This window comes from Ursus arctos, unplaced genomic scaffold, assembly GCF_023065955.2.
Source record: "Ursus arctos isolate Adak ecotype North America unplaced genomic scaffold, UrsArc2.0 scaffold_32, whole genome shotgun sequence".
Lineage (NCBI taxonomy): Eukaryota > Metazoa > Chordata > Mammalia > Carnivora > Ursidae > Ursus > Ursus arctos.
The window spans coordinates 1,417,753-1,445,242 of NW_026623008.1; the positions used below are offsets into that span (position 1 = coordinate 1,417,753).

At 58.2% G+C, this 27,490-nt stretch overlaps 1 protein-coding gene across 1 annotated transcript; it reads right to left on the reverse strand.

Moving 5' to 3' along the window:
• Window positions 1-6,193: 6,193 nt before the first annotated feature.
• Window positions 6,194-25,661, reverse strand: TTC34 (tetratricopeptide repeat domain 34). Its single transcript, XM_026520041.4, has 8 exons — window positions 24,866-25,661; window positions 16,808-17,666; window positions 15,178-15,403; window positions 13,794-13,998; window positions 12,355-12,521; window positions 11,128-11,398; window positions 10,104-10,318; window positions 6,194-7,469 (listed from the first exon to the last, which is right to left on the reverse strand). Exons 1-8 carry the CDS (start codon window positions 25,635-25,637, stop codon window positions 6,942-6,944), a joined length of 3,243 nt encoding a protein of 1,080 aa, XP_026375826.3. The 5' UTR covers window positions 25,638-25,661; the 3' UTR covers window positions 6,194-6,941.
• Between the last annotated feature and the right edge of the window lie 1,829 nt (window positions 25,662-27,490).

The window sequence follows — 27,490 nt, forward strand, 5'->3', positions numbered from 1 at the left end:
CTTGCGACACTCTCCCTGGGCCAGTCTCTGAGTGCCCGAGGCACCGGTGTGGGGGGGGGGGGCGGGTGCCCAGCAGGCCGGCCATGGTGCCATCCTCTTCCCAAGGTCGGCTTCTCCAAGCCCACTTTCTGGAGGGGAGGTCCAGGGACCCCTCTGCTCACAGCTGGAGGTGGCACTAGGGACCCAGGTGGCCCAGCTTCCATGCTTGCCAAGGGCTCTACTGCAGCGGAGCCTGCCAGGGGCCCTAGTGCCAGCAGGTGGGGAGGGGATCCTGGAGCTACAGGCCTGAGTGCCGGGTCAGGAAAACCCCTGGGAAGTGGTGTGGGCTCCTGGGCCCCCAGGAGTGGGCAGGGGAGAGACGAGAAGGACCTGCGTCCATGCAGGCAGTGACCAGAAGGCCAGGAAGGAACTGGCAGGGCTGGGTCCAGCGGTCACCGGGCTGGTGTGCCGCTCCTGTGCCTTCCTTCCTCACCCTCCCCTGCCCAGGCCTCTGAGGGACCGTGCCAGGAGGTGGGTGGTGGTGGAGGACACTCGGGGCTGCCAGCGTGTGCGGGCAAGGGCGTGCTGCCTGCGGGTTGGGCTCTGGGATCTGTGTGCTCCCTTGTGCTAGTGGGAGCCAGTGTGTGTCTGTGCTCTATGTGTGCGTGTAGCGTGCACACACACGTGTGCGGGCACGCCTCTGCTGCCGGCACGCGGAGCCCTGCTCCGGAAAGCTGCTTGGGCAGCTGGAGAGCAGCGGACCGCTCTTCCCTGTGTCAGGCTCCCTCAGTCCTCAAACACACCGCACACCTGCTATTGGAGCCCCCGCGCCCACCCTGCACCAGGTGGGGCCCAGAGTGTGGGAGAAGCCTGAGGAAGGCAACCCCAGTCCTGCCCTGGCGAAAGGGGCTGGGTCAGAGGTTTTTACCTGCGAGCATCCAGGGGTCTGGGCCTCACCTGCCCCATGACCTGGCTTGAGAGGAGAAGCCAGGTCTGCTCTGATCTCAGGATCCCCCGTAGCCCCCATCACCTCTGCATCCCCTTCAGTCCTCTCCACCCTACCCCCAGACAGACCCCTCCTCGGGTGCTTTGCCTTTCCCCCAGATTCCTGCCTGCTCTCCCCTCACTCCCCAAAAGTCCTAGCTCAAGGTGACCTTCCCAGTGAAGCCTTCCCTGGGTTGTATTCACCAGAGCCAGCCTGACCCCAGACCTGATTTCTGTTTCGCCACCGGATGGACGATTCGGCCTCTGTGCCCCTGCTATCTCCATTGTCCACCTCCCCAAGGGGAATGTCAGCGCCATGCGGGCGGTGAGCTCCATCTGCCTGGGCCCCCAGCTCCCACACTGGTACCCACTAGCCTGGAGGCACCCACCAACATCTGAATGCTGAATGAATGAATGGATTCAGCTGGACCGGTCTGAGCCCCAGCCTAGCCATCTGCGGCTCTGGTCTCACCAGCGTGCTCTTTCTTCCATCAGAACTAATGAATTCACTCACTCTTTCTGTCCTGCTCACTTCCAGGGACCCGATATGGCAGAAACGTGCATACACACTAACTCTCCTATTGAGGGCTGAGCACCAAGCCCAGCGCTAGAGAATCAGGAAAGGGGGCTGCTCTGGCCTCCCCAGGCTGTTGTGGCCACAGCCAAGAAAAGGGGGGGTCCTGCCTGGAGGGGAACTCTGTGGGTGGGGGGTGCCTGTCCCAGGGACAGGCTGCACACAAAACACTCCGTCCACCCCTGGGAGACAGGCTGGGCGCTGTAGGGAGTTCCTTGGTGCTGCCCGGGGAAGCTGGCCTGCAGGCAGGCCCTGCACTCAGCTCACCTCCAGGTCATTCAGGAATGGCTGCCCCCCACGGGCAGGTCTCAGAAGGCTGGGTTGGGATGGCCTAGAGCTTTGGTGAGCTGGGGCCAGGTGGGAGGGCTCCCAGGGGCGGAGAGCAGTGGCTTCAGGTGGGGCCTGAGTGAGGGTTCCGGGCCTCCTTTGTGATGCAGGTGTGGGTTCCCTGGAGGTGGGGACCTTCTCCAGCTCACAGGCACGGAGTTCTATCTGGGCTTGGTGTGGGGGGAGGGGGCAGAGCAGCTCCAGGAGCACAGGGTTCCCTGTGCCCCTGCATCCTGCCCCCTCCTCCCTCCTCGATTCCACAGTCCAAAGGGGCCGCAGGAGTCACTGGGAAGAAAGGCCAGATCCTTCTCCCCACCCTGCCTGAGATGTAGGGCCCAGAGGTCCACACTGGCTGTGGGGTTTGCAAAGACCCTGCCACGGGATTCTGCTACTTCAGTCTCCAGTGAGATTGGTGGTTCCAGGGGCATTGCCAGGTGGAAGTGTCAGGGGAGGTGGGGATTGGGAGAGAGGCTTCTGAGAGGACAGAGGCACCCCAGTGCTTCAGAGAGTGAATCAGATACCCCACTGATGGGCGCCGGGGGCTCCGGGCGGAGCAGGTCTGGCCAGAAGCCAGGTTTCCCTCCTTCAGACCCAACTTGCACACCAGCACGGATCTGCTTATTTCAGAACCCCAAGGAACGAGTTGTCCCCCCAGGCACCTGGGGGTCTGGAAGGGTGTCTGGGCAGGGCCATCAATGCCCAGACCCTGTTCAGCAGCCTCTCAGGTTGGCTCCAGCCTGGGAGGAGGGCAATCCTGGGGTGGGGGCTGATGCCAGACACGACCCCCAGAGCCCAGGAAAGGGTCTACTCAGCCCTCTGTCTCCCAGCACCCACTCCATCCGAAGGTTGGGAACCCCGCCCAGAGTGAGGAGCTGGTAGCCTGGCCTGGAGGGGAGGTCAGGGGAGTAAGAGGCCAGGACTGCTCTTCCTGGGGGAGCTTGGGGTGGGCAGGGACCAGCTCAGCCAGCTGGAGCGCATCCCCGTATGCCGCCACCAAGGCTGCCTGGCTGCAGATGCTGGCCGATAGCTGGAGCTCAGTGCCCGCTTCTCCCGTCCGAGCTGCCCTGTTCATGCATTCTATCTGCAGCTCTGTCAGTGAAACACAAGCTGTGAGCAAGCAAGGGGCCAGCGAGCCGGGTGCTGAGCTTGCCGGTTCCACTGTGGGACCCAGCAAGGCAGTGCTCGGGTACCTGGCAGCCAAGAGAAACCAGGGAAGGGGTTCCACAGGCCAAGGAGCTACAGACCCCCAGCCCCAGCCAGGTCCCTGGATGCAGGGAGTCCCAGGTCCTCCTTTCTGCCTGGGACACTCTGGAGGCTGGATTTTAATCCTTTCTCCTAGGTGAGCTCAGGGGCCAGTGGAGGTTCCCTGCTCACCCCTCCCTGTCGCTTGGGCAAAAGATGTGAGATGTGGAAGTTGGAAGCCCAGCCCACCATAGGGGGGAGGGGTGGGTACCACCTCCCTTATTAACCTTGGGACCAGGGCAAGGTCTAGCAGTTAGCCTTGGTCACCATTGCTATGGGGCAGGGGATTGCTCTCAGGCCCAGCAGACACCTGCCCTTTCCTGTCCCCCACTCTCAGGCAGGATGGTGTGGGGCAAGCTGCTGTCTTCTGCATGAAGCCCAGCCCCATCTGGCAGGTGTCTCTGGGCCTCTGTAGGGCAGGAGTCAGATATGTCCTTTGGTCTGCCCATCTGTGCTGCAGACAGGCCCTGCTCAGAGAAGGCAAAGACTGGAGAAAGTTGAAGTACACTTCCGAAGCACTCAGAGAGAGCTGGGGTGAGAGTCTGGCCTGTGGGAGTCCCCCTCCACACACCTTCCCGACAGCTGCTTCCTGATGTCAGGCCTTGGGTATCCTGGACAGGAGGGAAGGGGCCAGGTTGGTCTGACTGTCCCTGGTCCCCCAAGCCAACCCCAGTCCTCTCATCTATAAGATTCATCACAGTCGGATGAGAGAATGGAGGCCCAGTGCCAGGCACAAAGGTGTGATTGGGAAGCACCACGTGGGGCAAGGGGAACGTGCAGGGGAGACTGGTCACCAAGCTGAGGTGTGGGTGACGGCTGGCAGCTTGTTTGGAGAGGCTGGGTCATCTGACTTTGAACTCTGTGGTTGCTACTTCCATGGCCCCTGGAGTTCCTTCTACCCTAGGTACATAACTGACATCTTCGTAGCTAGCGAGCAATTCTTTGTATTAAATCCTCGCTATTGGGCGCCTGAGTAGCGCAGTCGTTAAAGCGTCTGCCTTCGGCTCAGGGCGTGATCCCGGCGTACCGGGATCGAGTCCCACATCGGGCTCCTCCGCTATGAGCCTGCTTCTTCCTCTCCCATTCCCCCTGCTGTGTTCCCTCTCTCGCTGGCTGTCTCTCTGTCACTCTGTCACATAAATAAATAAAATCTTTAAAAAAAAAAATCCTCGCTATTTGAATCACTGGTGTGGTTTCTGTCTCCGAAGTGGACCCTGACTGATACATAAATTGTTACCAAGAGTGTTTCCCATCACCAGATGCTCAAAGACGGATGTGGGGCCTGACTGCAGCGCTGTGTTCCTTGGGAAGGGAGAATCACGGTATGGGTTGATTTCCCCGAGGTGGTGGTGATGCGCCCACTGAGTCAGGGGATGTGGGACCTCAGGTGCTGCTGCACGTGGCTGTTCACACAGTGACAGTGGCCGCGGCAGCTGTGGTGTGGGGTGGGCTCTCCCAAATGTTCTGCAGCACATACAGGAAGAGAATCACCAGCTCAGGTTGTAGCCCGGGAGTCAGAGGGCTCGGCGGCTCCTGAGAGAGGTCCCTGGGACATGCAAGGGCTGGTGGTGCGGAAGCAAACACAACATTTAGTTCCATTTGTTGTGCAATTACAATGCTGGTTGCATTTGTGCCTCCGCAACTTTCTTATGGAAAGCTGGGGCACGGATTGAGAAGGAATGGGACCCTGGAACTAGGAAGGGGCTCAGAGGAAGCCAAGAACCTTGAATCCCCAAGTCCTCTGAGCCCCTTTCCAGTGGACGCAGCTTGTCCTCCAGCGTTGGAGACCCGCCTTTTTATTCTTTATAAATCCTGAGAGTCTCATGTGGGTCAGGGTGCTCAGGAGGTCGCTCACTCTGTTCAACCTCCATGACCCCCTCCTTCACCCATTGACTCTAGACCCATAAATGGGGTCTAATCTCAGCATCCTTGGGGGGGCAGGTTAGGTGTGAAGACTGATCCTGGAGGAACTAGCATATGCACCCCAATAACTGCCAAGATTTCACTAGTCCACACTGGGGACCCTGGGAATTCTGTGTGGGAATGGAGTCTGAGGGGGTCAGGCCACAGCAGAGGGAATACAGCTCTGGGCCGGGCTGGCCCTATGGCTGTGCTACGCCCACCACGGACGCTGGAGAGAACGTGCAGGCACACACCAGCTGCGGGAAGTGGTGCCACCAGGACACGTGGTTGTATCTGCACTGGTGGCCCACAGTGGGAATCCACAGGTGTAGGGAGGACTCACCAGGTGGGACCGTGCACCCCCACCACAGCTCCCAAGAGGGGTCACAGGACTTATTTTCTCTGGGCTCTGGTTCTGTGATTACCTGTATGAATGTGTGTCCTAACCTTGAACCATCCTTGCATTCCCGTATGTATTGCTCAGGTGTGTTATTCTTTGAACACGCCACCAGATTCGGGCTTGCTGGTATTCAGGGTTTCTGGACTGGTAATTATAAATCGGTTTGTAGCTTTCTTTCTGTTGAGATTGCTTTCTTCCAAAAAGAACTTGGAAGCTTCTTTTTCTTGGCCTGAGGGAGTTTAGAGCCATTTGGGATTGACAGTTCCCTAAAGGTTAACAGGTTTTTCCATCTGGAACTGAGCCTGCTTTAGGGGGAAGTTTCCGGACAACCTTCTCTTTTCCTCCGTAGCAATTGTCCTGCAGAAGTTTTAGGCCTATTCTGGGCGTTTAGTTAAATATTCACCTAGGAGCTAATTCATTTCATTCAGGCCTCCAAATTTATTTGCCCAGAGAAACCTAATTTCTTATGATGCTTTTAATTTCCTGTTATCTGTTACTTTGTCCTTGTCACTTTAGAATTATGTCTCTGTGGTGAGCCTGATATCAAGCCAGGGTGTCCATTTCAAAAGACCTCCATCTGGAATGTGTGTGTTGCCAGCTGTAGGACACAGCCATTAGCAAAACGACCAGAGAAGGAAGTGGGCCGCCCAGCCTCCACTCTCCTGAGACCCCATTCCCACTCTTCTGCTTCAAACTAGCCAACAATAAGTGACCCCACAAAACCCCCGAGATCCCACCCTGAGGCCCTAGTAAAGGCAGAACACCAGGTCCACGGTCTCTGTCATGGGGCTGTGCGGCCCCGGGGCCCGCTGGGTACCCTCCAGACCTGCGCGTGTAGACCTTGTGTCCGAAGTGCACTGTACTGTCCTGAGAGCTGGCCCGGCCGCACTGCCCGCTCGCCAGGAGACGCGTGGGGCTCACTGCAGCAGCGCACCCAGGTGAGCCCTTGTGCTTCCTCCATCTTTCTCAACTGACAGAATTAGCTGTTGGTTCATCTACTTTATTTTTTGAAGAACCAGATTTTGTATTTTTCTTTTCCTAATTTATTAATTTCTGCTTTTATCCTTAATTTCTATCTCCTGATTTCCTTAGTTTTACTGTCTTTTTCTAACTTCTTGAACTGAACACGCACTGCATTTTCTTTCCATTGCTTAGCAACCTGCCTGGGGCCGGGCCTTCCCTCGGGGCCGGTGGGGCTGCAGCCCACAGGGCTTCTCTGCATGGGTTTTGTGATGACTAGTGTTTCAATAGTCTTTGATTTCAGACGTGATCTCCTCTTGGACCCAAGAGCTGTTTCCCATGCAGGGAACTTTAAAAGATTAATTTATAGCTTTGTTGTCTTGTGATGAGGCGATGCTATGCATGCCCTGTCACAAACACCTCTCGGTGACCTAAACTGTGGCAATTCCGTAGAGTCTGTCTTCTCAGCGGAGTCTGATCTGCAGCAATTACGCCCACCGTACTCTGTCGCTCAGGAGCCTAGCCAGGGTGCAATGGGGGGGTGGCCCACGCCTGGGCCTGGAGAGCGTCGGGTCAGTGGAGCCGGCAGCCCAAGGATGCCTCCCTCCGGATTCTCGCCTTCAGCCTCTTCAGGCCGCTGTGCTCAGGGTCTGCCAGGAGGCCACTCTCCACTGCCGTCCAGGCCTCTGCATAGCGCTGCTCCTCCAGGCAGGTCTGGCCATGGCACAGGAACGCTTGGGCAGTGGGGCCCCGGCCTGGCTGCTCCCACAGGCTGCTCTGGGCTAGGGCAGGTGCCAGCTTGAGGGCCTGGGCAAAGGCCCCTGTGGCCCTGGCCCCATCCCCCAGGCTCAGCAACAGGCGGCCCTGGGAACACAGGTCCTGCACCCGCATCGGGAGGTTGTGGTCCCCCACATCCAACTGGAGGACATGGTCCAGGTCTGCCAGTGCCCGGTCAAACTCCTGCAGCTCAGCCAGACAGGTGGCCCTCAGGCGAAGGTGATGGGCACTGCTGCCCCCGGCGAGCACCGCCAGTGAGCAGTAGCCCAGTGCTTGCCCGGGGTGCCCTGAATTCAGGAGGGTGTTGGCTTCCTGGGCCGCAGCCTGCACAGAGGACACAGAGGGAGGCAGTGTGGGTCAGCCCAGAGAGCCACAGGCCCCTCCCCAGCCCTGCACAGCTGGCCTCTGCTCCTGACCTGCGCAGAGTGGCTGCCCACTTCCTCTGGAGGAAGTGCAAGTACAGGCTAGAGGGGACGCCCTGCAACCCCACCACCCTAGAAGCCCAGCTCAGACGGGGTCCCCCTGGACTCCCTTCTCCTCCTCACTGGTCCTCCCCTTCCTCCTAGCCCTGCTGCTTCTATCATCTGGTGACCTCCTCCCTCATTCCTCCCTGACTCAGCCCCTCTCTGTGGTGGCCTTCCCAACAGGCCCACCCTCCCAAGGCTGCCCTGGCCCTGTGGGCAGTAGCAAGCACTTCCTCTGCCCAGCTTGGTCCTTGAGTCCCCTCCTCTGCCTGAGGTCAGGAGCGCAGGGCCCGCTGAGCATTAGTGGGTTTCTCACTATAGGGTCCAAACACCCTGCAGAGCCAGAGTCAAGGGGGAGACTGTGATTCTGATGGACCGCCTGCTCCAGCATCTGCTAGCATGGCCTCCAGGTGTTGGGGTTCGCTGTGCTTGCCCCCTGGGACTGGCAGTGTGGTGTTTTGAGGGCTATGGTGGGCGCCCCCCACGCCCAGCCTCCGAGGATGCTGCAGGGTGGAGACAAGTCAGCAAGCACCATCCAACCTAGCTCTTCCCTCCCTGGGGACTTAGACGCCCGTCTGAGTGGCCTAGCCCACTGGCCTCCCCTCTGCCCCCCAGGCTCACTTTCTTTTTCGGAGTGTGGCTGAAGCCTACTCTCAAAACCTGCCCTAAACCTACATCCCTCTCAAAACCTGGCTCCCCCCGGCTACCCTTCGGCTTCCTACGCCTCCTTCTCTTCTCAAGAGCCCACAGTGGCCCCCCACTGGAGAACAAGCCCTCCCCAGGGCCGGCCTTTCCCGCTGTCCCTCTCCCTCTGCCCTGCGGCGGGTCGCATTCATGCCCTGTCCCCGGGAAAAGCAGTGAGTCTCCGGGGCCGGCAGGGACGCCATCGGGCTGGGAGGCAGGCTGCGCGCCGGGAGCAGGCGCCGGACCTGCGAGAGCCGGCCCCAGGCCCTTGGACCGCAAGGCGCAGTTCCAAGCCGCGAGCCGGAGCCGCTGCGGCGCAAGCGCAGTGCCGCCGGAGGGGCGGGGCGTGCACCAGAAGTGGGGCGCGACCTCTCCGGTTGACTTCCGGGTCGGGCCGCGTCGCCCGGCAACGGTCCAGGGCTCCTCACCGGTCTCTCCTGCTAACTCAGTGTACCCGCCGGGCCCCCTCCTCCCCGCTCGGAGACCCCCGCGCGGCATCCCCTCCTCTCCGCTCGGAGACCCCCGGCCGCAACCCCCACCCGCTCAGAGACCCCCGTCCGGTAGCCCCCCACCCGCTCGGAGACCCCGCCCGGCACCCCCTCCTCCTGTCTCCGCTCGGCCCCCTCATAAGGGCTGGAGACCACCCAGCTCCCTCCTGTGAACCAGGCCAGACCAGTCTCCGTGCTGAGACCCCAGCCAGACCCCTCCTCAGGGCTCTGCTCCTCTGAGCTCCAGGTCCTGATGATGTATTCTCCCTGCTGGCAGCTGTTCCCCCTGCATTACCCAGGGCTCTCCGGGCTCCTTCTGCCCCGAAGGCCCGTGTTAACCCCCCTGGTTGAAGCACCAGTGGTTTCTGTTCTGCGGGGCGTCCCCAGAGAACCCCCTAGAGTCCTGGGTGCACGCTAGCGTGAGGAGGTGAGGTACTTGCCCCGGGCCCCCCGGGGTTTGATTCTGACTCACTCCGACTCCAAGGTGGGCCTCCTCTTCCTACCGGTCCCTTCCCTCCCCTCCGCACAGGTGAAATGCCGCCCCCCCCCAACCTGCTGGGGCGGCTGCCTCCAGCAAGGCGCAGCCCCTTCCCTGTGGTCAGATTGGGCCCAGAAGCCCCTCCCCCATCCCATGCCCTCCTCCATCCACACCAGCTGCACTGACGGTCTGCCCGTTTCTAGAACTTTCTGAACTCCTTCCTCCCTCAGGCCTTTGCCTTGGCCTGTCGGTCCCATCATGGTTTCACCTCCAGTGCCACCTTGTTCCCCCACTGCCCTGTTTTAGGGTCTTCTCAATACCAGCTCAGAATACACTCGGAAGGGCAAGAGCACCCTGGCCCTGTGACCCCTGAGATGGGAGGCCCACAGGGTGGGGCAGCAGCTCCACCAGCGGCTGGTGGAAGGTGCTCAGTGTGCCCTTGTTGAGTAGACAGTGGAACGAGAAATCAGCCAGCCAGATGCAGTGCCCTAACCCAAGGCCCCCCTCCGCCCGCTGCCTTCCTGCCACGCTCTCATTGGGGGGGGGGGGTGGCGCGGAGCCTCTCTCGCAGGATGTGGGGGTGGGCGTGGGCTTCCTGCAGGGCCAGGTGCTCCTGGCTGGCTCAGCCAGGTCTTAGGAGGGGTCCACTCTCTCTCCCAGGCCCTGTCAGTTGTGGCTTAGATGCTGATGCAAAGAAGCCGGGAGGTTGCTGGGTTTAAGACGGCCGACTGGCTTGTCTCCCCCCTCCCCGCCCCTCAACTGACAGCAGGCGAGCAGGGAGGGTAGAGCAGCCCCGAGCCCACCGTGTGGGGGAAGCGCTGGGTGGGGGCTCCGTGGGGCACACCTGGCTGAGGCTCTGCCGCTCCGAGGCCTCCAGGCGCTGCAGCAGGAAGCCGAGCTCCTGGGCGTCTGCCTCGGCCAGGCACTGCAGCTCCCGCACGGCAGCTGGTACATGGCCCTTCTTGAGCCAGAGCAGGCCTTGCCGGGCGCGGGCCGCCTCTGACTGCGGGGCAGGGTGCAGGGCGTTTTGCAGGCAGGTGCCAGCTTCCTCGTAGCTGCCTGTCAGTGATCCAGGAAGGACAGTCAGGGGCGGGGGTTGGGGCAGGGGGCAGGAGACCTGGGACCCTGGCCACCGCGCCGGGAAGCTGGCCAGAGCCTCTCTTGCTCAGTGTTGGCTCAGGGAGAGGCCAGCTGGCAGAGGGGCTCAGCCCTGGAAGCAGAGGGACACAGTGACACCACGCCAGCCCCAGCTTGCCTGTTGACCCCGTCATTTGGGGGGGGTCACTAAGTCCAGGACCCCCAGGTGGAGCAGCACGGCTCTGAGCATGCTCACTGTGGTCACCACAAGGGGCTCTCCTGAGCACCCGTGGGAATGCTGCAGGGCAACGTAGGCCTTGCTGGGGGCACTCCACAGGCTTGGAGGTGACAGTGACAGGTCAGGGAAATGCACGCTGCCCAGAGCTCTCCCGTTTCACATGAGGACTGGAATATTCTCAGGATTTTGGCACCTGGGGGCTTGACACAAGCCCACCTACAATACGGCCTGGTGTTCCATAGGCATTCCGTATAAACGTCGGTTGAAAAAATGCATGAGTTAATGAGAAGCCCCAAGCGTCTGGGTCCTTTTATGAAACCCCAAATTGCTCCTTTGTTTCTCCTCTCTGCAGGCAAAACCATGCAGGTGAACGAGAGCTCAAGACACTTGCATCCCAGGCCCCGCATGGGGACCAGGTCACAGGGACCAGGATTTGGGGTGGAAAGGACCCCAGAAGGCACTGAATCCAGGGTCTCTTCCATTTTACAGAATAGAATCAAGGGTGAGGGGCCAGGACAGACACCCACGTTCCCCAAGCCTGGGCTGGGCATACCCATCGCAGTGAGTGCGTCTGCCAGCAGAATATGCCCCCTTGGCTGCCCAGCATCGATTTTGATCAGCGCTTCCCCCACAGCTAGGAGGCCCTGGGCGTCCTCGTCGCTGAGGGCAGCCCCGGTGACCAGCGGCTGGCTCAGGAGGGCCCGGCAGCGGGACCAGAGGCCCTGGGTGATGAGGGCCTGGGCCTCCGGCTTCAGAGAGCGAATCTCAGGGACCACCATCCTGGGGTCGAGCTTCAGAGCCAAGAGGATGTCATCCACAGCCTCCTGCAGGGGGAGGAGGGCAGGGTGAGTGGCAGAATCGTCCCCCCTGGGCATCTGCCCGGGTGTCGGGATACCAGAAGGGGCAGACCGTCCAGTTCCTGCCCTTCCACAACAGGAGGGCCCATCTGGTGAGCGACAGGAGGCAGAGCATGGTGACCGGCTGCTAGTGTACTGGAGTTGTGGAAAGAGAGGGACTGTCGGACCCGAGGAGGGGTCACCCTGAGAAAGCCCACGACAGGCTGGAACTGAAATCAGGCTGCCAGTGCCGTGGGGGGAACCAGACCTCCTGAGGGGCAGACGCCAGCCCCACCTGCAGGGGCTGTCACCTTCATGGCATCTGGGATCATTTCTCCTTGCTTCCTAGCACTCCGACCCTTAAGTAAGAAGCCTGGCAGGCAGGTCACCTCTGGGCTGCAGAGCTTCAGGGCAGACACTCATTTTTAGTCACTCACCTGTGACCTTGCTCTCGGGTGAGAAGTGCCCCCGTCCAGGGATGTTCAGCTGTGGCTGCCTGCGGGCAGGTTTTCTCTGCGAAAGCATCTGCCTAAGGCCTGACAGTGCTGGTCCCCTCCCACCCCTGTCCCTGCAAGCTGATTGCTTGAATCCATGGGCTCTGGGCAGGCAGCTCAGGGTGTGGTATCCAAGATGGCCGCCGAGGTCTTGTTATTTTAAGTGGAGGGTGGGGGGGCAGGTGTCTAGTAGGCCCCAGGGTTTGCACAGTCTGTGCTGAGGCTGGGAGGCAGCGGGCCTCTTCCCACAAACGGTGTGATGATGATGTGAGCCCCGGGAAGGAAGGGTTTTAATGGGTGTCTCACACTCAGGATGCCTGGCCCTGCTCTCTGTGTGCTTGGGGCTGAGAAGGAAGGCAGTGCTGATTCTTCCCAGGCGCCCCTCCCCTACAGCACTGTTCCCCTAACCCCACTCGCCCAGCCCCAGGAGGGGAGGGTGGGGCCCGGTACCTTCTGCTGGCCCAGGGCCAGGTGCAGAAGTGCCCGGCCGCACAGCGCCTGCACGTTCCTCGGCTCAGCCCGCAGCACTGAATTGAAGTCAAACACGGCCGTCTTCTTCTGGCCCAGGAGCCCGTAACAACGGGCACGGGTGAGCAGGGACTCCACTGCCTGACTCCCTGGAGGAAGGGGGTGTGTGGCATTGGGACGTGACTGCTGTTGGGCCTTGGTGGGTACGGTGCGTCTGCCCTCATCCAGCATTTGCTGGTGCCCGACAGTGGGGTGGGGCAGGGGGGCACCAGCTTCAAGGCCACCTCGGGGCACTCACAGACCATTGGGCACCAAGACACAGTCTTGGAGAGCAGCTGGCGTTAACCTGGGGGCGCTGGCTGTGGGAAACAGGGAGCCCAGCCGTGAGGGTGGCATCTAGGCTGGTGGACAGTCAGACAGGGGTCCCAAGAGGAGGGGCCGCTGCAGCTGCACCTGAGTGAGGCCAGCGGAGGGGCCAGGAGGCGGATGGGTCCTCAGCGCTGGACATGGAATAGCCGAAAGTGGGAAGGTGCCAGGTGGGCAGGGAGGAGCCCTCTGAATGCTGGGCACAGAGGCCCCTCCCCAAGGACAGCACCACCACGCTCCCTCCGTGTGTCTGTCCTGTGACTGACACAGAACAACGCACGCTCTGGATCGTGTCCCCTTCGCCACTAATGTGTGCAGGGCGTGAGCTCTGCACCAGGCACCATCCCCGCTGTCCCAGAACTAGCTGACATGACCCTCGCTCCCACCCCTTGCCGGTGTCTGTCACCCACTTAGAGAAGAAGTAAGGGAGGAGATGGTTAGTAAGTGCAGAGCCGGGAGTCCACCTGGTGTTCTGATCCAAAGCCCACACTTGGAATCTCCATGCACCCCAGGAAATTGGGGTGCATCCTTGGGAAAGTCCCTTCCCTCCAGCATCAGTGCCCTATGACCCCACACTAAGAAGGCCCAACTCCAAGAGGCTCTGTCACCTAGGATGGTGCTGGGTGGGTTGGCTGGGCAAATGGGGCCACCAGGTACACTCATACAGAGACACCCCACTATTTCCAGGAAGGGCTTAGGGGAACCAGGGCCTCTCCTGGTTGGAGGGAGAGGGGCCAAGTTGGGAGAATGGCCTCAACCAAGTGTGGCCCTCCTACCCACAGGGCCCAGGGGTGTGGGATGGCAGCCCAGGGCGCCAGGAGGATCCCAGCTCAGGTGCCAGCTGGTCTGGCTCCTCTCCCACGTTTTAGGATGCTCACCGGGACAGCTAGGGCCTCGGGGCAAGGCGTGCTCTGCGAGCGGCCCCAGCGCACGCAGATACCCGAGAACCAAGTGTGGGCTTGGATCCCCCAGGTCCCTGACCCCCTCATGGCTCCTCTTGCCCCTAGGTACCTGGCACAGGGTGGGAACCCTGGGGACGGGCGGGCAGCTCCTACCTGCAGCGAAGATGGCCAGAGAGAGGTAGGCGATGGCCTCCCTGGTGTGGGCTGTGCCCTCGGCCCCGCTGGGCCGCGCTCGCAGGATGGCTAGGGCCCGAGCGTGGCAGTGGCCCCGCAGCAGCTGCCGGTCCTCGTGGTGGAAGACGCCCAGGGTGGGCTGGAGGCACGCCGTGTCCCCGGATTGGACCACCTTCTTCACCAGCTGCAGGGGCAGGGCAGTCACCAGGTTCCTCCCTGTGCCTGACGCCCAGCCCATCCCACTCTCATTCCCCTCGCGGGGCGTGGCCCACAAGCAGGAGCGTCCGGGGGCGGGGCTTGGGGGCGGGGCGTACAGGGGTGTGGCCCGCTGGGATTGGCTCAGGGGCGGGGGCCTAGGGAGGGCGGGACATGTGAGCCTGCGCGGGGCTGCTCCTCTGGGCAGCACGGCGTGGGGTCGGGGGTCCCGGGGTCCCGGGGTCCCCGAGCCGCATGTCCTCCTCCGTGGCATGGAGGTGGAGATCTCGCTTCACCGGCCCATACACGGCAGGTCCAAATGAGAAGCGCGGGGAAAGGTTTTCAGATCATAAGGTGACCGAGGGCACCGGGCGAGGAGGAAGTGCCGTGGGACCAGTGCCCGCTCTGAATGGAGCGAGGCTCCGGGTGGATGTAACCTCGGCTCTACGACTGGCTCCGTTCCACGGAGCCCCGATGCTGCCCCTGCTGGCCGCTCGCTGAAGACACAGGTCCCACAGCATTAGGACCCGCAGGTTCCCGGGCATCCTTCCCTCTCCCACCCGTGTGGCCCAGCGCAGGGAGACCAGGAGCCCAAATCCGACCACAGCAGAAGCTGACGGGCCCCAAAGTCCGACACCTTCCCCTGGAACATAACCCTCTGACCCCCGTTCCAACGGGAAGCCCTCATAACACCCGAGGGAGGGGAAGCTCTGCTTTTCCTGGGAGCAGAATGGTCTTGGAGAGCGGCGAGGTGAGCAGGACCTGAGGACCTGGGGGCCCTCTGCCATCCCCCTCCCTGGGCAGGGTCACCTCCAAGCCTAGTTTACTTGGGAGATTTGGGACGGAGCTCAGTCTACAGCTGACTTTTGGCCCTTTTCCTTCCTAACACAACAAAAGCAAATACAAAGCACCTACTGCATGCTGGAGACCTGCTCCAGCTATTTCGGGACAACCCACAAGACCAGGGCACGGACGCAGAGACTGAGGGTCAGGGAGGGGAGGGGGCCTTGCTGCAGGTGGCAGAGCCCGGGGCTGGGACAAGTTTTACCTGCTCCGAAGTCCAGGCTGAGGGGTGCAGAGTGAGGGGCCCAGAGGCCTGCGCCCTCCACAGGGCTGTGGCCCATCTCCCCCTGCCGTACTGTGCCCCCCCCCCCCGGGGCCTCCTCACCTGGTTTGCGTCATAGAAGAAGCCCCTTCGCAGCTGCAGCAGCGCGAGTCGCACGAGCACGGGGGCTGCCTGGGGCCTCCGCGAGAGGGCCAGCAGCAGGGCCTTGTGGGCGTCCTCCAGACGGCCCAGGCGGTACAGGGCATCAGCCCCCAGGAGGCTTGACGCCTCATCGTCCCTGTCCAGCTCCATCAGGAGCACGGCCAGCTGGTACACGCCATGGGCATCCCTGTGGAGAGAGTAGCTGGGGGAGAGCCAGCCCAGCCCCTGTCTACCGCCCTTTCAGCTGCCCAGGAAGGTGGGCCGCAGGAAAATTCTACCCCCGTGCACCTGGTCCAGACAGCTCCCTTCCCACCCAAGCACAGGGCCCCGGGTCCTGCTGGAAGGACCCTCACACAGCCGTCTCGAGAAGCCACAGCTGCCCTCTCTGACACACATCCCTTGGTGCTCACTCCTTGCCCCCTCGTCCCACCACCCCGTGTGGCAAGCATTTTGCAGATCAAGATGGAAGCTGTGGGCTGCCCACAAGCCAACCCTGCCTTAGTTTCCTTTTCTGTAGAAATGGAGTAGTGGTGTTGGCCTCGCAGGGCTCAGGGGTGTGTCGTAGGCAGAGTTAGAGAGCACACAGGCTTCACCTGGAATGCTCCTGGCAAACTGGGAATGTGAATGAGCTCCCTCTGGGAAGAGCCTCCAGTTATGGCAATGCTCAGAGGCAAAAGGGAGAAAGGGTCCGGATCTCCCACACTAAATTCTTCCTCACCAGCACATCAAAGCAATTTGAATAGAGCAAGCTGGAGGCAGAGGGCGCGCGTGTGTGTGTGTGTGTGTGTGTGTGTGCAGTGTGGGTGGTGGCAGCGGAGCTGACATCAAACACGCCCCAGGAGGCCCCCAGCTCAGGGCTTTGAGCTTTGCTAGAACACCTTCCTGTCATCTCTCAGCAGCCTGAGAGGGGCAAGTCAGGCAGCTGCGGGGCCGCCCGTTAGGCTGGCAGGAAAATTCCAGAATGAGCATCAGGGTGGGGTGTGTGGCTAGACGGGCAGACAGGCAGCTCCGGAAGCCAAGGACCTCCCGGGGGCTGTGCTCCCCGGCCCAGACACCCCACCCCTGTGTCCGTCCTCAGGGCAGAACGCCATGGAGGCCTTGGCGCTATAACAAAGGGCTAGGCTCTAGGAATGGGCAAGGAACGACGGCTCGTTCACAGGGTGGGCTGTAGATCGGGCTGCCTGAGAAGGAATCTGGAGGCAGAGGAAATGCCCGTGATCCACGGAGCAAAAAAAGTGGGCTATCAATTGCACAAAGAGCGCACACTCGGTTTAGTTTCTATGCGCAGAGAGAAACAACTAGAAGGGAATGTAATTGGTGGGGTGTTGGGAAAGTTGTAGTTTCATTCCCATTTTTGAGTTCTAAATTTTCTATGACAGTTAGGCCCACAAAGCATCACACTGTTTGGGACTGAGAGTCCTAAGATCTGGGCTCCAGCGCTGAAACAGCCATCCACGATTTAGGGAAATCCCCCAGCTGCTTCCTGCCTCAGTTTACTCATCTATAAAAATGGAAGACACACACCCCTAGCTACCTCGCAGGAGACTAGAATGAAGCAGCAGCCCCAGCGGTGTGCGGGGCTAGTTTTTACCCTTCCTGCGCCTCGGGGCTCGACATCTCCGTGGCCTTACTCCGGCAGCCCGGGGCGCCACGGAGTCCCAGGTCTGGCCTCCGCTGCAGCATCCTGCGGCCCTCCTCCCGCAGCACGGTCAGCAGGAGGCCCCGCTGGTTCCAGGGGACGTAGGCCTTGGCGATGAGCAGTGCCTCCTCGGGCTGCAGACGGCAGGCGGTGACATAGTCCAGCGCACCCAGGAACGCGCTACCCTCCAGCACCCTCAGCAGCCCGCGGCCGCACAGGGCGCGCACGCAGCTGCCCACGTGGGGCGGCCCGTGCTCCACCACCTCCTGGAAGTCCTCCCGGGCGCGCTGCGCGTCACTCGCGTGCAGCGCGCAGAAGCCACGAAGAACCAACAGGGGCGCGCGGTCCCCGGTGCGGGCCCTGACAAGGTAGTCAGCACGGTCCCCGGGGCGCGAAGGCCGCAGCAAGCGTTCGCACAGCGCCCGGGCGCCCGCCGCGTCCCCAGCCAGCAGCAGGCACTCGGCCAAGCTTGTGCCCAGTGCCGGGCGCACCCCGGGCGGCGCAACGCGCAGCAGGACACGGAGTGCGCGGGTTACTGGGGCCAGCAGCTCGCGGCCCGAGTTTTCGCGGAGCTCAGCGCGGCTCCGCACCGCCTCCTGGAAGTGGGCGAAGCCCATGTCCGCTGCCTCCTGCGCCTGGGCCCGCACGCGCTCTCGGTCCCCCGCGGAGAGCACCGCCTCAAACTGCCTCCGCGCCCCCGACGGGCTCTGGCGGAAGGCCTCGTGCAGGTCCCGAAGCAGGTCCCAGGCCCCACTGTCCAGGAATAAGGCCGCGGCTGCGCGGGTGACCAGCAGAGCGGCCCGACGCTCACCTGGGGAGAGAAACAGAGGCACTGGTCCTGCCTATTGGGCCACAGCCTCCAGGGTGCCACCTGTAGCCCCCGACCATCCACCGCTTTGGACATTCTGAAGCATCTCAAGGCATCTCCCTAGAGTGTCCCAGTAGCCCAGGACAATGTATCATGATGACAGAGCATCAGCGACAGAGCAGAATCAGGAGGGACAGCCAGGGTGGGCAGCGACATGGGGGCCTACCCAGCAGTGTTCTCTTCCCATGGGTTCAAAGTCAACCTCACGGATTGGCCAACAAGGAAATTTAGTTACAAAACCTCTTTACTTTTTACTGATGGATGGGGGATTGAGTTCCCTCTTCTGGGATCAGAGCCCCCAGGTCAGTGCTGAGGTTCTGACCCTGTGACCTTGGGAGGGGGTGGTTGTTACTCCAGCATCTTTGCTTCTGGTCTTCTTGGGGCTAAGTGGGGGCCCAACGCTTCCCTCTGAAACAGGGATTGCTGTCAGGTGCAGGAAAGAGGACCCCATGCTGTTTACACGATGGGGGACTTGGGCCATTTATGGAATCTTGCTGTGCCTCAGTTTCCTTTTCTGCTTTTTAATGGGGTTTAAAATGATCTTCACTCACAGGGCCATGAGGATGAAATGGATTAATGCTTGTCTCGTGCTTGGAACAAGGCCTGGGGGTCTTTTACTCAGTGAGGTTCCCATCAGCAACAGCGTCACCCCACCATCCTCATACTTCCCGTCTGAATGTGCTCGTGAGGATGGGGGCTCTCTGGTAACGAAAGCCAAGCCACCCTTTCCCAACAGGGCCCCAGGCAGGTGCACACTGTGGAGAGCATCCCAGAAAAGTGCTGGCAGGAGCTCAAGATCATGGGTGCCCACCCTTGCATTACAGGTTAGGAAAGTATCGCTGGGGAGGGGAGGTTCGTAGAACCCCAGTAATTCTCAATCCTGGGTCTCAGAATGTCCACTCCAGTGCTTTTGGCATGGAGTCCTTCACAATTCTCAAAGAGCCTTCTCCCAATGTAACTGAATCACCATGGCAATAATCATCCTTTACGCCTAAACAGGAGAGGGCGAAACACCTTCACTTCTGCTCAGAAGCAAGCCTGCCCCTGCCCTTCTCCGTTGCCGTTCAGGCAAGCAGCACGCCACAGCCCAGAGTCATGTAAAAAGAAAAACATCTTGCACCCTGAAATCAACCAACCAACCAACCAGCCAGACAACAAGGTCACCTTGTCTAGTCCTGGTGGCCAAAGTAAAAGAGACTTTGAGCCTTTCCAATCAGTTACTAACTCCTGAATGACACATCTACCCCTGATTTTTGCAATAGTTCATGGATCCTAGAGAGTTGCAGTAGGTGGAGAGCCCTTGGGACCTGGGGGGATTTGTTACTTATTTATCCACATGAAAGTGTGTTCTCTGCTCTGCTCCTGAGGCTCCCGTTACACACATTAGGCTTCTAGATATTGTCCCACAGGTCACCAAGGTTCTGCTCATTTTTCTGGTGTTCTTCATATTGGATAATTTCTATCTCCAACTTGACTCTTCTGCTTTCTCCAACTTGACTCTTCTGCTTTCTCCATTATGCTATGAATTTTTCAATTCTAGAATCTCCATTTCATTCTTTTTTTTTATAGTTTCCATTTATCTGTTCAGATTTCACATCTGTTCATTCATCATGACCAAATTATCCTTTAGTTCTTGAACACATCTATGATAGTTCCTTTAAAGTCTTTAGTCTGCTCATTTCAGCACCTGGCTCATCTTGGGGTCAGTTTATATTGACTTCTTTGTCTCCTGACTGTGGCTCACATTTTATTTTCCTGTTTCTTTGCATGCCTAGCAATTTTTAAAAATTGTACACTAGACATCTGGTTGGTGTTTTGTAGACACTCTGGATTTAGCCATGTTCCTCTGAAGAGGACTGAATTTTGTTTTAGTGGGCAGTTACATGGGCTAGGATTGAACTCCATATTCTGTCTTATCTTCGCTGGGCACAACTAAAATCTCCATTTAATTCTTGCTGGTTCCAGCAGCTGCTCTTTCAGACCTCCCAGTCTCTCCCACGAATGTGTAGTGTGGTGGTCCTCCAAGAATTTAAGTGAATTCAGTACACAGATTTTGGGTCTAGCCCCCTCTGAGGCTCCCTCCTTTTCGGGATTTTCCTTCTAAACTTTTCAGCCACTTTTCTCAGCCTGAACTCTGTTCTACAACATCTCAAGCCAGTAAAACTGCAGCTTCCTGTTTTGCATGGGTAAAGCATGGATTGAGGAGTCTCCTCAGGCAAAAAGCTTCGCAAATCTCACATTGTAGAGTCCTCTTCTTTCAAAGGTCAACTTCCAGTTTCTGCCCACATTTGTTCAGTGACTCCAAATAATTGCATTTTGTATTTTGTCCAAATGTTATCATTGCTATCGGTGGAACACAGTCTGGTCAAGCTAGTCCACTATTATGGAAGCCAGACTCTTCTATTGTTAGGCTTAAACATTGTGACAACATGGATACAAAATGCTATCCCATTGTTGTTTTAATTTTAATTTTCCTGATTACTAGTGAGGCCAATTTATTTAATTAAATTAATTAATTTTTCCCCCAATCTGGTGGAGGGAAAGTGGTATCTCATTGTTTTAATTTGCATTCATATCATTACTATGATGTTGAACATTTTTCACGTTTCTTTGCCATCTGTGTTTTCTCTTATGGAAAATGCTTTTGGCAATTCTCATATTGGATTTTTTTTATTGATATGTAGGAATTCTTCAAATACTCTGGGTATTAATCTTTTGCCCATTGTATATTTTGCAAATATTTTTCTCTGATGTGGATTTTCCTTTCATTTTCTATAGTTATGGGCAAAATGGAAGTTTAACATTTTTGATTTAATCAAACATAACAAATTTCCCTTTACTATTTCCACTTTTTATATCTTAAGAAGTCCAGCTATCCACAGAAATCTTAATGATATTCTCTTATATTTTCCTTTAGAAACTATAAAACCTAGCTATCACATAATCCACCTAGAATTTACTTTTTTCCCCCAGAATCAGCACCATCCACTGAATAATGGTCCTCTTCTTTCCTTATAGATTTGTGATGCTCACTCTTACATATTAAGTTCTGGATACCTATGGGTCTGTTTTTGGCCTTTCTAATCGGTTTTATTGGTCTTTCTATCCAGCCCTTAAGTCAATAACCTTCCGTAGTGGGTAGTATAGCTTTGTATTAACTGGTAGAGCAAATATTTATATTACTACTTTCTTCTCCATCTTCTCCTTTTCCTCTGCCTCCTCTCCCCCCACCACCTGTGCCTCTCTTTCCCCTTCCTCTTCTTCTTCGTCTTGTCTATTATTGTCTTTTTATTCTTCTATTATAATATCAAATCTTTCTAACAATGGACATTGGATATCTATTTATATAGGTATTCTTTATTGTCTTTTAATAAAATTTTATAATTTTCTCCACAAAGTTATATGTTTTTTTTTGAAATAAATTATTTTCTGTTGCTATGGTAAGTGGTATAGTCTAAAATTATAAAGTTTCTATTTGTTGCTGGTGTCTATAAATATAAATGCTTTCTGTATATCCTGTTAAATTCTCTTCCTACATCTAATACATTTTTGTTGTTTCTGTTGGGTTTTTCTACATAGCTAATCATATTGTCTGGTATAACTTTGTTTCTTCCTTTCTAGTCTTATATTCATTTTCTTCTTATCTCATTGCATTGGCTAGGATCTCTAGTACAATAATAGATAAATGGAAGAGTAGGCAGACACTACATTCTTGATTTTAAATGGAAGGCTACTATCAACCATTAAGTTGATATTTTGGTAAGATGTTGATAAATATTATCTTTTTCAATCAAGTAAGTTTCCTTCTATTCTTTAAATTTGTGGGGTGTTAAAAATGTTATAAAATGCTTTTTCTGAATTCATTGCGATGATCATATGCTCTTTTTTCTTTCACTAATGAAGGTAGCGAATAATATTATTATGGAAACATAAAATTATAACTCCTATATTATTTAACTGAGTTTTGGATAAAACATGCATCAAAAATACAACTGCTGAGTTGTATGGGTTACTATTGCTGTATAACAAACTTTCCCAAAATTAGTGGCTTAAAACAATGACCATTTCAACAGCCAGAAAAATGCATGTTTGTTCCTCAATCTGGACTGAGTTGAGTTGAGCTGGACAGTTCTGTAGATCTTACCTGGGGTCCCTCATGTCTGCAGACATCTGTTGGCTTGGGCAGGAGGGTGTAAGGTGGCCTCACTCACAGGCCGGGGGCCTTGGTGTTGGCTATTGGTAGAGCCTCCCTCTGTGTGTGCCCTTGTGGTTCACTGGTCTAGCTTCCTACATGGCACTGGGGGTGTTGCAAGAGGATGAAAATGGAACGTACAGGGCCCGTTGAGGCATGGCCTCCAGAATCACATGACATCATGTCTACTCTGCTATTTTCTATTGGTCCCAGCAAGACTTGAGGCCAAGCTGACTTCTGCCCCCTTGCTGGGAGGAGCTTTAACAACCATGGCCATGCTTTCCACCTACTGCAGTAGTTCTTAATGAAGAACCTTGAATGAGTGAGAGATGGTTGCCCTGGGAACTTTGGGAAGATTAACCACTCAGGGAACCTTGGTGCCTGGATGCTTACCCGTGGGAGATCTGAGTTGAAACTATCCTTATTCTTGTCTTCAAATGGAGTGTCCCCGTATGTCTGCTTACTGAGAAGGGCAGAACACATTCCCGAATAAACAGGGTTTGTTCAGTGTTTTCAAGAACCCTTATAAGTAACCTTGGGATTAGAACACATTTGTTATAGGAAACTGTGTTTGTAAAAAGTCTGTTATAGGCCATTTATTTATTCATGTTGTAAGCCATGTTTGTACAGATGGTGGCAATAAAGTGACTCCCTGTGACATAAGTGACTTAAATCTAATTAATGCAGCGATTCTTAGGGAAGGTGGTGCTGTCCACTTCAGGGCCAAGGCAGGAGCGACAGCGTTCCTGGCAGTCTCCCCTGGGTCAGGGGTGGGGCAGGTAGGGCTTATCTAGCGCACTTGCTTCCTGAGGGTGTAGCCTTGGGAGTTCTGGTCTCAATGGGGGTCTCTACTGGTCATTAAGGTGGAAGTCCCCTCCCCCCTGGGAGTTGCTGAATGCCCCCAGCCTGCTGTGGCATTGCGCCTGCTCACAGGCCACTGCATGTTTATGCTTTGGGCACGGAGGGCACCCTAATTCCTCATAAGCTCAGGATTCTTTGTGACTCTGTTGAACCTGTTTGTACTTTTTATAGTGGGAGGGCTTCAGGGCATCTGGTCTAGCATGTTTCCAGAAACCAAGTTGCCCACTCACTTTTCAGTTCTCTCTGTCTGATCCCTGCCTCCCCAACACACAAACACTGGGGTCACCAGTAAACCCCATGCAGCACAGAAAACAGACACTTTCCGTCCTTTTGTCATGGGCATGGCAGCGCGTGCCTCATCGTCTTGCAAACACCTGCATCTTTTGGCTCTCGTCAGCACCCGGCAGGCTCCTCATCTTCCTCCTTCTTTCTGTCCTCCTGTCCCCTTTGCTGGGTCCTTCTTTGTGGGGGCAGTGTGGTGGGTCGTTAAGAGCCTACCACGAACACTCCAGGTGCCCTTGGAGGGTTGCCCGTGGAAGGTGCATTCAATCTCATTGAATGCACACCGAACCTTACAATGGTTTCCCCACCTGGTGTTCAGTGAATGGCAGCTAGCACGGCCATTCTCCATCTCCAAGTGTGCGGCTGCCCCACTCCCTCCATAGCTAAACCCTTGACTCTGAATCCTTTCTTTGTGGGTTGGATTCTGAAACCCCTTCTTCAGACCAAGCCCCCTCTCTTCTCAAGGCTCATGTGTTCAGCTGCCCAGTGACATGTCCACATGATTGACTCAAGGGACATCTTTCTGAGCACCTAGTGGGTGACACCATTTTAAGGGTTTGATACACACTTTCACTGAAATCACAATAGCAAGTTCAGAAGTGGGTGGAGCCCCCATCCCCACGTGCAGACAGGGAAGCAGCACACAGAGGGGACCAGGCTGAGGGATCTTGGAGTGCCTGTGGTAGGCTGGTGCATGGCTTCTGGCTCTCCACCCAGCCACCCACTGCCCATGCCCCCACCAGAAGGAGGACTCTGTAAAGGGACCAGAGAGGAGCAGTATCTCAAATCAGGTGTGTCTAAAACCCTGTTGCTTCTTTTTCCCTGTCTGCTCCTCCCCTGCCCTCTGCAATCCAGTGGCCAAACTCCTAAAATCATTCCTGACCCTCCTCTCCTTTCCTCTGTGCCTTTGCCATCTCTTGCCAGGACTGCTCCTCTGGCCTCCTAGCCTGGTTCTCCTCCCAGCCTCTCAACCTCCCAGTCTGGTCCTCCTCCCAGCCTCCCAGCCTCCCATCCTGGTTCTCCTCCCAGCCTCCCAGCCCCTCAGCCTCCCAGCCTGGTCCTCCTCCCAGCCTCCCAAACTCCCATCCTGGTCCTCCTCCCAGCCTTCCATCCTCCCATCCTCCCAGCTTCGTCCTCCTCCCAGCCTCCCAGCCTGGTCCTTCTCCCAGCCTCTCAGCCTCTCAGCCTCCCAGCCTGGTCCTCCTCCCAGCCTCCCAGCAGCTTCTGTTATCACTCTGGCTCCCTTTGCACATTTTGCACACAGCAGACAGAAGGAACTATAGAAATGCAACCCAGAGCACCTCACTCCACAGTTTAAAACCCTCCCATGGCTCCTCACTGCTCTGGGGGTAAAATCCAAACTCCTTTCAGGCCCAACAGGGCTTAGCCACATCTATTTCTTCCATGTCTCCCCTTCTCCCTCTGTTCCTGCCCCTCAACAGACACTACAATTCCATTCAGTGGCAAGGACAGCCCAAGTTCTTTCTCCCATAGGGACCGAGTGTGTTCTGTTTCTGCTGCCTTGAATCCTTTAGCCTTAACTTAAGTGACAGCTCCTCCATGAAGCCTTCCCTGACCACCCAGTTAGAGCAGCACCTTGCAGGGTCCATTTTTCAAAAATACATACTTCGTTTGTTTCTTTTCTTGGGTGCTCCGTAAGGACAGGGCTTGTCCATCTTGTCACTGTGGTGTCCCCGCCCCTGCAACAACCCCCCGCCCTACCATAACCAGGATGTAAGCACGCCGTGCAGGCACGGCGGGAGCGACTCTCACCCTGGCCCTTAGGGGACGAGAACCGCACTCTTACCTTGGGGTGGGCTGCCTGTCAGGTCAGTCTCAAGGGCCCGGCTGCATGCTGCCTGGCAGTCCTCATACCTGCCACTGCGGAGCAGGGCTTCCGGTGACAGGGCATCACTCCAAGTGCCCCCGGGGTCCAGGGCTGCCAGGAGTCCCCGGCAGCCGGCCTCCTCCTGGCGCCCTGAGCTATAGTCTTGGAGGGTGCGGATCAGCACGGGGAGGTAGGGCTGCTGGTGGGTTCGAACAAAGGCCACGGTCCGGTCTGCACTGGAGGCAAAGGCCTGCAGATAGTCGGCCACGCCAGCGTCCACCTGCACACCGGACAGGACCCAGGCCAGGGCGCGAGTCAGCTGCAACTCCAGGGCCTGCTGGGAGCGAGCATCCAGCAAGGTGCCGCAGCGCCGAGCCACCTCCTGGTGGCGCCCCTGAGCCAGCAGGCAGGCCAGGGAGTGCAGGACCGCGGCTGGGTGGTCTGGCCAGAGGGTGGCCAGGAATGCGGAGGCCAGGGTCCCCGTCAGGGAGACAACCGTCATGCCGTCCCAGTGGATGGCGGGGATCTGGCTGTCGCCGCGGCACCAGGCCTCTAGGGTGGCCACCACGGGTGCCCCTCGAGCCTCGGCCAGGGCAGCTCTGACGCCCCGAACGGCCGAGGGGGCGTGGCAGCTGAACGCAGCCAGGTAGAAGGCGGCGGCCAACGGGGGCTCTCCCAGGGCCAGGCGCTGGTCTCCTTCCCGGCAGAGGCAGGCCGCGAGCTCCTGTGCCGACATTACAGCTGTGCCCATGACACGCCCATGTCCAGTCCTCGCGGGCACCTGGGGTGGGGGTGTGTGGTTAGTGCCCACCCCTCCCCACTGAGACCCCCCCAGTCAGTGCAGAGCACAGTGGAGTGGAGAGCCGGGTGGGGCTGGGTGCACCTGCCAGGTCCACCAGGCCACGCTCCTTTCTCCTGTGGAATGGGACCCTTGCTCTGCTCCGACACCCACGTGAGGACCTGGGTGGCCTGCGGGGTCAGGAACTCCAGGCCCTAGCTCCCCGTCCCACCCCCAGCAGAGGACCCCACAAGACAGTGGAACACACCCATCCGCTCCCTGTCCAGGTCACACAGGCCACCTTCTCAGCTCTCTGAGTCTCCAGAGACCCGCCCAAACTCAGGGCCAGACCTCTGCCCACCTCCCACAGCCCGCCATTGGGGGGGGGGGCAGCGGTGGGCTGCTGGGGTGGTGAGGGGCACTGGCCTGACTCTGGGGTGGGGGTGCGGAGCCTCTTTGGCCCAGACCAGGGGTCAGTTCTGAGATTGGTTCTGGGGCCCAGCCCCTGCCACTCCCCTCCGCCCTTCCCACACCTGACCTTAAGTACTATCTCAGTACTCGGGACGGTCTCTCTCGGGCCCCAAAGTGCCTGCCCGCAAGCCCCACCCAGTACACGCCCTGTAACACCGAGACGCCGGCACAAGCACCCTGAGACCTCACACGCATGCACACTCACACAGGCACACACGCTCACACGCACTCACGCCTGTGCTCCGAGGCGGTGCGGGGCGCGCGCGGCCTGCCGTAGGGAGGGGCGGCGGCTGCGGCTCCGCCCGGGGGTCGGTTTCCCGGGAGAGCGTCAACACCCCGCCGCCCGGCTGCTCCGCGGCGCCCCCAGCGGCCGGGCGCGCCCCGCCAGACCCCGCCCGCCCCGGACCCAGCCCCACCTCCCGCAGGCCCTCGCAGGGGAAGGGTCGGGGAGGAGGAGAACAGCGCTGCCAGGGCAGCCCTGGAACAGAGAACCCCGAGTTCGTGGGGGTCTCGGGGCCCCTGGCGGCGGGGGCCAGCCCTCACCGCATCCTCACCGTCCTCACAGATGGGGAGGGAGCTCCGCGGAGGAGAGAAGCCCCGGGCCCTGCCATCCCAGAGCTCTGCCTTGTCGGGGCCCCTTTACCGCCAGCCCCTCTTCCTGTACGTTGCTCCCGGGGACTGGCCACCCCAGGCCAGCCCTGCCCCCGGGCTCCTGTGGCTCTAACCCCTGCTGCGGGTGCCCCTCGCGGGCTCTTGCCAACACCCTTCTGCACGTCTGGCCCCGTTCTGCTGCTTGCTGCCCTGGCCCAGGAGGCGGGTCTTGAGCACAGGGCCTGCTGCCCCTCCTTCGACGAGGCCCAGAAGGTGGCTCTGAGGAGCTGGGCGGGGGGTCACCTGGACTGTAGCTGAGGAAGGGGTGCGGCATCGGGTGGATATTTTGGGGACCGCCTCCCTCTCCTGCCATCTCCCCCGCGCAGCAGCAGCAAGAAGCAATGGCTGCTGGAGGCCTCAGCAGGCAGGGGCTTTGTGCTCGGGTTTGAGAGGCTGAGCCCTGCGCAGGAGCGAGTGGGAGTGGGGGTGCTGGGGAAGGTCCCTGGAAAGATGGTCTTGCTTTGGGCGAGGGCCCCTCCCAAGTCAAGTTGCCAAGGTGCCCAGACGCCAGGTAAACCCTGATTCCTCTGCCGGGCTCAGGGAAGCAGGTGGGGTGCCAGCTGGCGGGGGGGGGGGGGGCGCCCACTGGCGGGGGGGGGGGGGCAGCATGGTGCCGTGAGACACGTGGGTGGGGGCACGGGCCGTCGGGGCTGCTGCCTCTCTGAAATCCTTCCCAGGGTCCGGGTTTCCTGGGATGGGGGGTG